Source organism: Neolamprologus multifasciatus, chromosome 5 (genome assembly GCF_963576455.1).
Source record: "Neolamprologus multifasciatus chromosome 5, fNeoMul1.2, whole genome shotgun sequence".
Classification (NCBI taxonomy): Eukaryota; Metazoa; Chordata; class Actinopteri; order Cichliformes; family Cichlidae; genus Neolamprologus; species Neolamprologus multifasciatus.
The window spans coordinates 27,996,969-28,011,971 of NC_140443.1; the positions used below are offsets into that span (position 1 = coordinate 27,996,969).

A 15,003-nucleotide genomic window follows, 5' to 3' on the forward strand; every position below is an offset into this window, starting at 1 on the left:
CTCTGCCTCTGCAGCTACCCTTGGAAAAACTCTGAAACTATTCTAATGATCATTAAATCATGTCTTTACTGATATAGCAATAAAGGGTATGGAAGGGTCTTCAAATGTTGTCCTTAAGGGGGAAAGATTTACAGCAAGAAGGTTCTTAGTACGAATCTCAGGGTTTGAGCCTTTCTAGATGATGGTGATGATGAAGGTCACCATGGAAATATAAGATTCAACTTAAAAAAAAAAAAAGCAGTGACCCAGGTCAGGATATCCAAATAACACGATTATAATAGTTCTAACCTTGAAAAACTGTTCCAAACAATTACTGTGTACCTGATATTTGAATTAAAAGACTTATCGGTCAAGCCTGCCCAAACTGCATTTCTTTATGAATTCTTTCACAACGACATCCAAGACAAATTACTGCCGCACACGTGCCGACTTTTTAAACATGTTTTTGCACGTGATCAATACCTGCCTAATCTGCAACAGCCACACCAGAAAGCAGAAGTTATTTTGTCACTGCTGATGACGCAACAGTATTGTTAAAAAAGCAACATGAACTGGGTTAATGCACACATGTCACACTGTATGGTTTTAATTAGCAATAGTGTGCACACCGCAGCAATTTCTGTATAAAAAGTTTGCAGCATCTATGTAAAACCATGATGTATTTGATTACACACACGCACCCTTTCAAAATAAAATGATTTTTGATCAATCACAACAATAAAGACATCTTTTTTTATTCAGTGCAATTGTTTAGATATCAGATATATCGATAAAGGATACTGTGCCACAGACAGGCACAAAGGAGTGTATTTGCAGGCTGTAGCAGTTCAGGTGAGTGGTTTAGGAAGCATGCAGAGGGTTCTTTCACGTAGAGATAGCATGAAAAATACATTTAATGAATTTTTTTTGTATGGAGTCATTTAAAAACTGACAGCATGATTTTTGTATTTTTGGTTGTTGTTGTTTTGTTTTTTACTGGAAACTGTCAAATTGACTCCAACTAATCTGTATTGGTGCTGAAAATAACTTATCAGTTTTGTAATGGGGCACTTCAGGGTATGCCCACACTATATCAACAGAATGACCAGTATGACCTAAAAAAACAAATGTCATTCAAACATCGAGGTTCAGAGAAACAACATACAAGGTGAGGTAGAAAACATTGCAATTCATAGATTAGTGAGTTTCTGGATTTAGAAATAAAAGCAGCATATTAAAACAATCATTGTTTGTTTCAACACTTTCACCACTGAAGTGATCAGTGCTGTGAGTGAAAAGTAGGCCATCATAAATGTGTTTGGCAATGATTCATTATCATAATTGTTCTATTAATAGAGCCAGCTGTTCTTATTCGGCTTCTGTGCTGCCATTCAGGTCACTCAGGACAGGAGTTATTTGAAACGGTGCATTTTAAGTGGTCTGCGACTGACACGGAGACAACGGCGCCACTCCTAAACTCTGACAGCATATTTAGACAAAATGTTGTTTTTCTACACGTGATAAGACACACACACAGACACAATACAAGGCACAATGTATGCCAGGTTATATGTATGAGCTAGGGTAGAGCAGAAGCTGTTATCTGCATAAGTTGGTTAAAACTTTCATGACACGACTCAGTGGATAGTCCATAGGGACTTGTGATGTTCACTCCCTCTGCTTCCATTCCCTCCATCACTCCTTTCTGCTTCCATCACTTCTCCAGTTCATTGATTAAGACCACAGGCTCCACCCAGTCTCTGATCTGCTCATTTGTGATTTCTCTGTCTCCAGTATGCTTGGCAGTTATAGCAGCAGCTTGTGTGGTCGGGCAAAACTCTTCCTGTTTCGGGTTTGAATGGTGGAGAACTGTGGTTCTCCTCAAGTCTCACACCGGGTCCCACTGTGGGCCCAAATCTGTTTTGCTGCTCTAATGTTGCTGATGTCATACAATCCAGAAGTATAATTACAGCTTAATTCCTTTTGGCTACAGCACTTATGTAAATGACCAGTGATACCAAAATCCAGATGTGAAGGATAAAGAGGATTTGCTTACGGTTTGCGTCAAGTAAAAGAGAAGACATTGTTTGAGCCTGGCTACTGAGATTAATACACTGCATGCTACCAATATTAACTCTTTCCCCATCAGATGCCTGCTAGATGTAACCTTTGTCCCTTTTCTCAACAGAGTGTTCCTATTTCATGGCTGCTTCACAAGTTAGTATAGTCCAGGGGTGGGCAATTCCACTGATCTTATGTGGTTATGTGAATGAGCAGCAGGAGTTATTCTCCATTAAATGTTTTATGTCTTTCTAAAAAAGAAGATTCAAAGAACTGTAACTGTGAAATCACAAATTATTACTGCCAAAAACTGCAGTTCCTCTTAGGTCCACTTGAGTCTAACCACAAAAGTGAGACAATTCACACATCGTTTGATGCTAGAAGGCCCAGTGTTTGTGAAAAAACGATTTTGGTCTCCATGAATAGTCTCCCTGTGAAGAGGTCCTCTGATTGTTGGGATTTGGTGTATAAAGAAAGAATATATAAAGAAAACTGAAATGAATCGACATTAATAGATTTTTTTTTTTTTTTTAAATCAGGTAATTATCGTTACAATGCTTATTTTATTGTGTCTTACTTTGTCTTTGTCTTAGCTTTCATAGCACCTAATGTTCTTATTTCTTTTACTCTTTTTGTGTACAGTATTTTGTGACTGTTTGTTTGTGAAAAGCACTTAATAAATAAACTTTACTTATTTTATTTACTTACTTGCTTACAGCTACAACCAGTGGACAAGGGTCTGGAAAGTTCGTCATAGAGCCTACAAATGGCCAATGCACTTTAAGAACCTGTAGTTTTATTTTTTTTCTTATTTTTTTTACAGTTAACATGAATATGTGGAAGCAAATAGCCCACCGGTAGAAGTGTCTTGAATCTTCTGCAGCCAGAGTCTCATTAATGGTCTAGTGCAGGGGTGGGCAACTCCAGGCCTCGAGGACCGGTGTCCTGCAGGTTTTAGATATCACCCTGGGTCAGCACACCTGAATCACATGATTAGTTCGTTACCAGGCCTCTGGAGAACTTCAGGACATGTTGAGGAGCTAATTTAGCCATTTAAATCAGCTGTGTTGGTTCAAGGACACATCTAAAACCTGCAGGGACACCGGCCCTCGAGGCCTGGAGTTGCCCACCCCTGGTATAGTCAAACCACAACTTTATTGATATATATCAGGGGTGGGAGAACTCCAGGCCTCAACGGTCAGTGTCCTGCAGGTATTAGATGTGTCCTTGAACCAACACAGCTGATTTAAATGGCTAAATTAGCTCCTCAACATGTCTTGAAGTTCTCGACAGGCCTGGTAATGAACTAATCATTTGATTCAGGTGTGTTGGCCCAGGGTGAGATCTAAAACCTTCACGACACCGGCTCTCGAGGCCTGGAGTTCCCCACCCCTGATATATAGTTATGTGCCAAAACTTGGGGGAGGTTGCCAGATGTCATCTTCATGGGGGTAACAGTTAACACTAAAAGGCATTCTGGTTAAAAATCTACACCAAACATTTCAGATTTTGGTCATTTTTTTAGTCATAGGATGCTAGCAGCTGCAAATGAACTCTTGACCAGCTATCTTCTAGCAGCAATGAATAGCAGGCTAGAGAGGTCATGCAAGTTCATGTCCTTAAAACTTGATACACCGGGATCTTTTTAAAACATCTTCATAGTCAAATATCATTGTCTTGAGGTCACATGAGGCTGATTTTATGTAGCCTCTCCAGAGACAAAAGCCTTTATACCAGGGGTGGGGAACTCCAGGCCTCGAGGGCCGGTGCCCTGCAGGTTTTAGATCTCACCCTGGGTTAACACACTTGAATCAAATGATTAGTTCATCACAATTCCTCTGGAGAACTACAAGACATGTTGAGGAGGTAATTTAGCCATTTGAATCAGCTGTGTTGGATCAAGGACACATCTAAAACCTGCAGGACACCGGCCCTCGAGGCCTGGAGTTGCCTGCTTTGTATGTAGCCCTTTTTATTTTTTTTCCCCTACAAACGGGCCATTTTGTTGATTCACTGTGGTTTATTAGAGCATCTGCTTTGATTAAATAGGAGCCAATTTAAAGAATACTCTATGTAGCTAGTGGAAAATGACAAGGAAGCAGCACGGATTATGGGCCTGCCTCAGAAATCTGGCTACAGTCTTAGACCCAACTGTTGTGCAGAAGCTATTACAAAAGCATTTCCCTCAGTCTCCTCAATAAACATGCTCTCATGTCAAAGCTAGCTGGCAAGTCCACATTTTCCAAGAAGATACTGAGGCATGTCTTCATGGATAATTTTCAAGACGCGCACAACCACATGCACAAGCACACACGCACGCACGCACACACACACACACACACACACAAGTTGGGGGGGGGGGGGGGGGGTAGCAGACTGTCGCTATAGTCCAAAACCAAAACAGAGCCATCCACCATCTTGGCCAGAGCAAGCCTGCCAGTGTTTTTTTTCCCCTTCTTTTTTCTCTTCCCCTTTTGGTGTAAGAATACACACACACACACACACACACACACACACAAATGCAGGAGGGGTCACAAGCTGACTGGGGTTTGTCACCACGGCAGGGGGATAAGGCCATCTGTCTCAGTAAAGGGTTAATCCAACCAAAGGCACAAGCCACAAATTCCAGCATTTTCCAATCCTCACGTTTTTGTTTACATTACATCTTTTTTGTTTGTTTGTTTTGTTTTATGTTTTTTGGCTTTTTTTAGGTTTGAGGAGAGGAGCAGTTGCAGCCCATTGTCCAGGCTTTCAAACAGCCCCAACACCCCAAACAATCTCCCTTATGTGGTGATGATGGGCAAACAAATATTAAAAGGGGCCATTTTTGTTGGGGTTTTCTAGACCTATAGTTGCTTTTCATTTGCGATTGACTGCTTTGAGTCAGGGGAGGTAGTTTTCGCCACTCTGGTCGGTTGAAAGAGGTATGCAAATAAGAGACAACGCACACATAAACATACAAATACACACACCACAATCAGATCAAAGCAGGATTTCTCTTGACCCGCTATGTTCTCCATTCTTTCCCTTTATAAGAAATTCATTCAGCCCCATATGATTCCCATACAGATAGATGAGGACCAGGTTAAAAGGAGAGAGCTAATAAAATCCACTGCCAGTAGTGCAGTGTGAAGCTAAATCAGGCAGAAACCTGCCTGAAAATGCCCCTGCGCACACACTCTCAGCCGGCCTTTGTCTTTTTTATTCCACCCATAAAGGAAAAAAGCACCATGGGCTAGCTACTACCTACAGCAACATGAAAATGGAAAAGAAAGGCTCTAAAACGATCCATTTAGAGGGGCGGGGTGGGAGCAGGGATGGGGATGGGGAGGGGGTCATCCAGACATGAGATCGAAGAAAAAGAAAGAAAAGAAAGGTTGGGGGGGGGGGGGGGGGGGGCAGAGAAAGAGGAAGGATGAAAGAAAGGCAAAAGCTAACCGTAGCATCCCAGAAGCTCCAGACAGACAAACATACAGGCGGCAGTTTGCTGCTGGAGGCAATGGCTTCCAATGTGATCACACATGTCAACAGATCACACAGCCTTAACAGAGCCATCACAGGGCTGAAGTGCTTCCACCACAAACACACATACTGTACATTCACAAACAGGAAGTGACACTCTGCACAAACACACACACACACGGGTGCAGCGAGTCCATCCACAGACAAAAAAAAAAAAAAAAAAAAAAACCACACACAGACACGAGCATACCTGAGACAGACAGACACACACAGCTTCCGTTTGACCACAACACATCAGCCTCCATTACTGCCAGCGATGTGGCTCCGTCTCCCTCGCTCTGCTCCTCATACCTTCCCCGCCTGATGCACAGCCATCCCCATCGCCTGCCTCTCCATCCCAACCCCCAACCATTAAATCACAGCAACCCTAGGTGTCTCTTCTGCAAAGAAAACACAAATCAAAATACCTCAATCAGGGAGCCTTTGAGGGGGGTGGGGGGGTGGGGGGGCTTCTGCTCCTTCCACTACAGTCCACAGAACAACACCACGTCAACAGGAGACAGGAGGGGAAAAAAATCCAATCAGGTGTAGATGAGGAATGAGGAGGAGGGGGGGGAAACAACCCAAAAAACAAACAGTGCAGCTCCACCGTTCCTTCTCCTTTCCACCTTCTCCTTCCTTCTCCTGTGTGTCTGTCCTCTGTCCAGCTTTGGCTTTGTGATGCTAAGCTAACGAGAGCTAAGCTAAGCAGCATCCACACACTGGCTTATAATGCGCTCCCGTCTCATACCCACACACACCAGCGCTGAGCTGAGCTTCAGTCTCTCTCTCGCTGACTGAGCCCCGCTGTTTCCCGTCTCGCAGGCACCCACATGCACCCGCCCACTTCCCCCTGCTCCCTCCCCTTCTCTTGGCTATTCACCCCTATTCTTTCTTGTTCTCATAGATCCCATCGGATCCCAACGACACCTCTTGTTTCACTGCTCCTCTCAGGACACTGATGTTCTTATACACACAAACGTGTACGCTTGCTCTGGCTGTTGAACAAGTTCCTGGCAAGTCATCCTTGACCGACATGTGACGAGGAACCTTTTGCAGCAAATAAAGATGTGGAGTTAGGAGGTGAGATGAGAGTTGGCCACAGAGGAATGGACTGAAGTGAGACTGAAGCTGCATTATATGTCAAACGCAAAAGAAGGAGCTAAATAGCCCGATTCCTACACTGCTGATATTTATAGAGGTTACAAGTCTGCTAGATAGATAAGCAAACTATAACACAACTAATCAACCGGGATAACTGCAGAACAATCCCAAAAGAACGAGTTCAAAGGTCCTTCATGTGAGAGTCAAGCTGAAATATGGACAAACAAGAAAAAACATATTTAAACTTTCCAAGTTGAAGAAGCTGTTATGTTGTGCTTTGCTGTTAAGGAAGGGGGCTGGGAAATGCAGTGCAAAGACATACAATGGAGTAAGGTCAAAGGTCAATAAAATTTGCATGCATGGAAATCTCACTTTATTTTGAGTGTGGTGTTGATGGACTGCAGAGCTCAAAAGTTAAATTTTAAAATATAATGAAGGAGCAACTGCCATCAGGAAAAAAAAAAACAGTAAATCACTGCTGGACACTTTCATTGGTGCGAGTTTTAGCAATAATATTAGCATTTAATCTACAAGGTGTGCTGCTTCTTATGCTCCAAGAGACTTCATCTATCACAAATCCCCTTTATGGCAGCAATCCTTTGATCCTGATAATGGTTTTGTACCCCGGAGGAAAAAAAAAAAAACAACTAAAAACCATTTTGCCTATTCGGCAGTTACTGTTTCCTGCACAGTTGGCTTCATCTACCTGCAGCATGCTGGGAACCCCCCATTTTAAGTGTGCTCCAACTAATACAGAGATGCTGTTTTGTGACCTAGAGCCCTACCCCTGTGGTTTAAAAAAACAAAAGTCAGCAAAAACAGAAAATAAATCTGTACAACAACAATGTTCCTATGTCTGCATGAAGCTACACCCAGCAGCTGGTTAGCTAAGCCTTGCAGCCGTTTTTGAAATGAGCAGACACAAATACTGTTTTGGCTACCATTTCCTCCTCCTCCCAGTTGTCAGGCTAAGCTAACTGTCCCCTGGTTCTATAGCTTAACTTCTGACATAAAGAGATAAATGTATTTCAGAAGCTTCTTTTAATTCAGTGATGTCAGCAGGTGTGGTGTGGATGGACTACTGAGATAATGCCAATGTATAGTTCTGTGTCAGTACAAAAGTTGCACTCAAGTATGGCCATGGTGTAAGGTGTTTGGAGAAGTCCAGCGCGTGGCAAACTTGGCTTTGAGAGATGAATTCAACAAAGAACTGGTTTAACAGGAAGGATCGAATACACTCAGGAAAGCTTTCCTTACATAGTGCGTGACAGATACCGGACACACGGATTATTTGACTGACATGCATCCTCTTCTCAGAAAAAAGAAAAATAGCCTCAAGTTTAGATCTAGATCTTGTTTTTACCTTGTAGTGCCTTTACTTAACTTCGTTTGCTGCTTAGAAAGGGCACCGCCACTCTCAGAGCTTTGTGCATTTCTTTTGCATTGTTGAGGTACCACTGTGTGATTGCATCTCCGACTGCAATTTTTAAAGCATGACAAGAGAGGCGGCTTGTGTGTCCGTTGTTGACACAGACGAAAACCCGCTCGTATTGGACAGGACAGTGAGCTCTGATCCAATCACAGGTTATACATCTAAATGCTTATTCATGTTTCTGTTAGCTTGACTAGCTAGCTAGAATCAACACTGATATGAGTGTTTGTCCCCCAATCTCTCCATCCCCTCTCTCTTTTCTCCTCTCTGCCCATCCCCCCCCACTTCTTGCCCTCCTCCCACACCCAAACTCCACCCTACCCCCATCTCGATCCCCACAGCTCCAGCCCACACCTCCCTCCAAGCCGTCCTCTTAGCCTATATACGGGTCGTCCAATTGTCTGCACTGCCAGTCCCGCAATTCATCATCACACACACACACACACACACACACACACAGACAGACAGACACACGCACGTGAACACAGACTTGTGCAAACCCTGTCCATTTGAGGAGCGATCCCCAAGCCATCAGCATCACAACAACTACAGCAGACAATACTGCTTACTTGCCTTGATGCAGGCGAGATCAGAGCTCCCTTTTCAAGGCTTGTCGACACAGAACGGCGAGATTTAAATATCAGGTATTAAACCCACAGAGCAACCGTCTTCTTCTTGCTACTGCTCCGATCGTTGTAACTGGCAGGGAGGAAAAAAAGAAGAGGAAGACAAAGACTGATACAGAGGGAGAACGGGAGCAGCAGTGGCAGCGGGAGGACGAGAGGCAGTGGTGTCATGAGTTGGGGGGGTCAGGAATGAAGAGGAGGAGGATAGAGGGAGTGGAGGGTTGGTGGGGATAATGGGAGACTGGGAATGTTTGACGTACAGATGGGATGACCACAAGGGAAGCAGATAAATGCCTCGGCAGATGGGGGAGGGTGGGAGTGCTGTGCCTCAAATATTAACAGGGTTATAAGGAGAGCTGACTTTTTTGGACATGCAAGTGAGGAAACTAGTTTATGAACAAATGACAACAACAACACAAAAAAGTTCATTTTTATCTGGTTTTTACCCCTTAACTATATAATTAGTCCAATTCCACTGTGCCTTTTTAAAACTGCTGGTTGGATGGTAAAATAGCCTCCAATCATTTTTCTATGAAGCGAGTGTGTCTAACCGGTTTTTCTGAAACTGAACATTAGGATATTTACACCAGCTGCTTTTGGTTTTTTTAATAAAGCTACACTGAGGTTTAAGATATAGTGAAGTGGCGTATGGACAGCAGACAGCAAACACGCACTGAAAACTGTTACAAAATACTGTTTAATCCCTCCGTTGTTGCGTAGTTGTTTAGGGAACCAGTGTGTGTGATATTCTTGCCGATATCCAGAATAAATCTTAAATTAATTTCTTTACCTTGCTAAGAACCAAAGCAAAACCTGTTTTTCCATGTTTTTTCTAGAATGCACTGACTTTGGAACGACGTCACTCCCGAGTTCCGATATTGGAGCTCTGAAGAATCTGGATCCTGGCATTTTTCTTGTCTCCCTCACCCAGTCGCAGCAGAGAGCCGCCCCTCCATGAGCTTTCCTGTTAAAACGGAGTTCTTCCTTCCCACCATCGCCAAGTGCTTCCTCACAGCGGGCCACCTGATTGTTGCGGTTCTCTCTCCATTTATTGTACAGTGTACCTTACAATGTAAAGAACCTTGAGGCGACTGTTGCTGTGATTTGGTGCTATATAAATAAAACTGAACTGAGCTAAATGTCAAGCAGCTCACAGGTAATACATGGATTTTGACCTATAGTGTTCTGACAGTGACAGGAGGACTATAAAAGTGTAGAAAGGTTGATTAAGCTGCGATACAATTTTTGCCAAATTACACCAGACCTCTCTCTCCTTCTGTTTCTCCACCTGTTGTTTGCTTAAAAATCACACGAGCACAGGAACATGTGAAAGCGCCTTGATCAAGGATTCGACCATTATAAACAAAGATAAACACTGACCTCACACAACTGCAGGTCAAATGCAAACACGCCCATTTCACAAACACATGCTTTTTGCTCTGACTGTGATGGGCATAAGGATACATTTAGTCACTGCCCCATGCAACATGACCTCAAATAACACAAAGAAATCATTAAGCTGTTGCAAAGCATCTCTGAATTCAATATTCTGGTAAAAGATGGACTCTCCACTACGAGCCATGACAATGAAAACCTTAGAGTCCCATTAAACATGTGGCCCGGAGAACACCTTCATGCACCGTTTGCTGCCAACAGCAGCGAGGTTTTTACTGGTGTGCCTCGGACCACTCCGTAATTAAAACGGCCGGCCCCTCCCACCATCTACCAGTGTCTAGTTGACATATGGCGGTGGAGGTAATGCAGACAAAGTCAGATAGTAATTTGTGTGAGAGACCATGAATAAACTAATTAAAGAAAGCCAGCTGATAAGAACCATGAACATTTTCATCCTTCGGCAGATCCTTTTCAAATCCAATTCCAAAAGAATGAACTTAAAATCCAATATGGCGAGGACACGGAAACCATTTAGCTGTTGAATAACACTGATGAACACTTTCATTGCAATTTGCATACTGTGGATTTTAATTTATACTAAAAAACAAAACAAAAAAACAAACAAAGTTTTTATTGTGGAGATTGTGAAATTATGTAATATTGCTATTGTGAGACTGATGGATATTACTAAAGATCACTATATCACTGCACCACAGATGCAAATATTAAAATGCTGAGTAGAGACATTTGCAGACAAGCCAATCATTTATGCAGTTTTGCTCTTTCCCCCTCGCTTATTATAAGTCAGGCATTCTGTAACCACGATAAGTAGGGATTTCCAACTCGAGCAGCAGGATAATGATTCACTATCCTCTGATTGGTCCAACTGGACCACTTTCAATGTCATGTGCAATTCAAGTTTAAGTCAAAATTGGCATCAGGCATCAGGCATCAATCTACTCTAGGAATATCATCTATCTATAAGAATGCTATTATGTTGTTTATACAATAACGCCACATCATTAGCACCAACACTGTATTCAAGTGTTTTTTTTCCTGGAGCAGAGAATGAAACTTCAAATGTCTAATTCCACTTTGAAGCAGTAGATATGAGAGAAATATGCGGCATTAGAAAATAAATGTGCTTTCAAATAGCTGCTGCTACATCAACACTAAGAAAAAACACAAAGACACCAGGCCTCTATTCCTGGATTATCCAACCAGAGAAGATACTGGTTAGTGATAGAGGGATGCTGATGAAGCTACAGGTACTATATTTACTGCCTTTATTGATCCAGTGGTCATGAGATACTACTAGGCTATTCATCGTCTTATATGCTGGTATAAAGAAGGCAAATCTACTTTTTGAGGTTTGCAAAGACATGTTATCTCTCATCCAAGAGGCTTCTTAAGTAAAAAACAAAAAGGTGAATAGAGGTGGTGGCTTATGATACCAGCTATCAGCCACTTACAATGCAGTCTTAAGACCTCCTCCCAGGTTCTTTAACTCCAACACTCACACCTCACCTACATGGATCTCAATAGGCAATATGATAGAGTTATGATAGGGTTAACGCTGCATTCCAGAAACCACAGAACTCGGGAGTGACGCCACTCCTGAGTTAGCAAATTCCGAAAAACACGAAAAACAAGGCAGAGCAATCCAGGTATTACTAGCAGTTCAGCAAAACACTTGTTTTTTGCACTTAAAAGCACATTCATGGATATTGCCTGGTCAGTGCTCTGAGTATGGCTTATTTAGTGAGTCACAAACACACAACAGTGGCATTACAGAGAAGTTTCAAAGTTCTGTTCAATGCCGCCATCATGGACTGTTAACTCTGGGCTGCTCAAACTTTCTGAGTAGGACATCCGAGTTGAGAAGGTGTTCCTACTGGCAGCAGGAAAAATCCAACTTTCAACTTATTCAGAAACCATAAATGTGCAAATAAGTGAAGAATATTCTTGGATGAGCGGTAAAATGTCTTCACAAACTTGACCCTACACAGACTACACTCTCCATTGTGGAAACAGCAGATATTTTTCCCTTGATCTAACTGGACGTTACTTGACAGGATGGGTGGTGCGTGCAGCATGCCTAACTTTGTGTCAACTAGTCGATGATTACTTTGGAAAGAAGGCAGAAGAGCAGGATGAACAGAAATGTTGTGTGATTAAACAGATGAAGCCATGATTAAGGTTTTTCAGGAAGAGGATATGAAGCAATCAGTCCCGCTAATTGCACGGCCAATAATGGTCTAAAGACAAACAATCAGGCTTAATTAGAAACAGCGGTAAAGGGTCTGTGTGAGTCAAGCAAACTCATTCATACATGGATCTAAAACTAATGAAGCCTGGATGTGAGACGGTGGTTTGCAATGACCTAAACAAACAGTTTTCTGATTTTGTTTGGATGCTTACACAACACTGTCCCCTAGTAATGGTAAATGCTACTGCTTAAACAGTGTTTAGGGATGGTTAATCATGTGCATAAGACTGATCAATAGTGATGTTCTTAAAGAATATCGTTGCTAATGTGAGGAAGAGGAAGAGCACTGGATAAATGACTGATGGTCACGTACCCTAGAATCTTCTGAAGATGTATACTGTACTTGGACAGACTTTGATGTATGCGTTTGTATGATTTGTTTAATTATGTGTTTTGATGCAAGTCTCAAACATTTCTTGAATGCATACTTATTAAAAAGAACGGACTGTGAAAGACACAAGAAGGATTTAGCAAAAGACATGTCATGGACTCACAAGGCACGGCGTGACGGTAGAGGTTGTCTCTGATCGTCTGCTGCAGTTCGTGGTCAGGCGAGGACTTCTGGAAGCGCTGGCTCAGATACTGCTTCAGGTCCTTGGTCAGCTTGCTTCCTGTGATTGTGAACACAAATGTATCAAAACAACTGAAGTAAAAAGCAGGCCAGCACACATAAAAACATCACAAGAGCCAAAGTGACACTGCGTCAAATGACCACACCGCTTAGCTCCAGTGAAAAGAAATACAAAGGTTTATCCTGCAACTACAGTAAAGCTCGATGCTGAGCGAGTGCACAGCCGTGAATTGTACACTTGCCATCGTCACTGAGAGGGGGTAGCTGGCCGCTCACTCTCGCTCCAGCAGGCCAGGACCAGCCAAATCTAAGACTGCTAGCACCATGGCTAACACAGAAGCAGCCCTCCTACCGATTAGCCATCTGCACCTCAGACACACATTAGGCAACTAAACGGCAGCATGGGGGGAAAGTGTCCATATGTGTGTGTGTTTGCTCCCGAATCTGTGCCTGTGTGTGGTTATTACAGATACTGTCCACGTTAGTGGCAGTTCCACGCCTGTTCAAACGTATCACATGCAAGTCTGAGAGCATAACAGAAAAAAAGAGAGCCGAGATGTCTGCCGTCACCCTAAACAGACTGAAAAACTGGGTTTTATACTCAATTTATACTCAATGACAATTTCGTGACAAGACTTCTTCAGGCAACAACAAACATCTTATTTTCTTCATTAGTGTATGTCCCATTACTCATTATACAAATGATGTATCTCCCATCTTTGCATGGCTGCCGAGACCATTTTTGGTTGTCTTGGGCAAACAACCAATCATAAAAGGCCCTGGTTTCTGTTTCCATGGAAACTGTGTGTACGTGTGTGTATGTGTGTGTACATGCGTGCCGGTGTGTGTGTTTAATAAGATGATTGAGATTGTTACCAAAGTACAGAAGAGCATTCTGCATTGGTTAGCAGAAAATATTGTTTTTGTTTTTAATGATATGAACCTACAATGGAAGCACAACATGCACAGGCCCAGGTATGATGCGTCTGCCTTTTATTTGATTGTGACCAAATATGTTGTCTGTGATGCATGACAATATACATGAAGGAGCACAAAGTAGATGCAGAAACATATGGGCAAATTATCAAATTGTGGTTTGGAAGCAGTCGGGTAATTAAAATGTCAGCATAGAACACATTTAACTGTTGTTCCTCTGAATTTGTCGTTTTTTTTTCTCATCTTCATTTTTCTATTTTAGATAAAAAGTTCACATTTAATATTTCTCTTGATTTCTATAAAAAAAAAAAAAAAAAAAAAAAAAAAGCATCTGTAGATCACACTTTTTATAGCAGGGTTCCTTACTAGGAGTTAATCCAGCTTCATGTATTGAAATGTAATTGACTCAGTTATAAATAAACTGGGGTCTTCGACCACCGCAAACGTGAACCGTTATAAATCAGTTTTACTAATCGATGATGCGTAAGCTGTCTATAAAAAGAGGTCAAGTCTTCCATCACTATCTGAGCTTGCTGTTGGGAGGGTATGCTGCTCCTGGCACAGTCCCATACAGACATATCACTCAGTTGTAATCCTCACAACAGGTCACAAGCTAACTCTCACGCCAACAGAGAGCCTAACGCACTCTCTGATGTGCTCATGTACACAATTACTAGAGAGCTGTGGGTACTCCTTACTGCCAGACTTCAGACTGATTGTGTGACCCAGTGTGAAATTCGGACTGGACTCCCTGCAATATCACTAAAAGGTCACCCAAAGTGAATGACGGCACAACATAGTACAATTTAGGTTTTTCCTAGTAATGTTAACTCAATATTGTGGCATATTTTTAGCCATAAAGAGGTGTAGCCACTAATATAAATAAGGATCCAAAAATGCTGAATTCTGCAGTTCCAATCAGGCTCGAAACCAAGTGCTCATCAAACTCAGCAGCAGCTTTTGTGCATCATCAGTACACATTATTTTGGCTGATTAAAAGATGAGTCACTCTTTCAGATGAAGCAGGCAGGCTTAAGAAAGCTAGCACAATCCTTTTACGTGGTTGGTGATGGGTGTGCCATCAACAGCACCTCAAGGAACTATTGCATAAGAGCTAATCCAGTTACGT

At 42.3% G+C, this 15,003-nt stretch overlaps 1 protein-coding gene across 50 annotated transcripts in view; it reads right to left on the reverse strand.

Moving 5' to 3' along the window:
• Positions 1-15,003, reverse strand: part of magi1b (membrane associated guanylate kinase, WW and PDZ domain containing 1b) — a 150,595-nt gene that overhangs the window by 76,638 nt on the left and 58,954 nt on the right. For all 50 annotated transcript variants that reach the window (XM_085158493.1, XM_085158491.1, XM_085158492.1 and 47 more), the window contains exon 2: positions 12,862-12,978. In XM_085158493.1, coding sequence (XP_085014619.1) covers positions 12,862-12,978 — 117 coding nt within the window. The remainder of the gene's footprint in view (positions 1-12,861; positions 12,979-15,003) is intronic.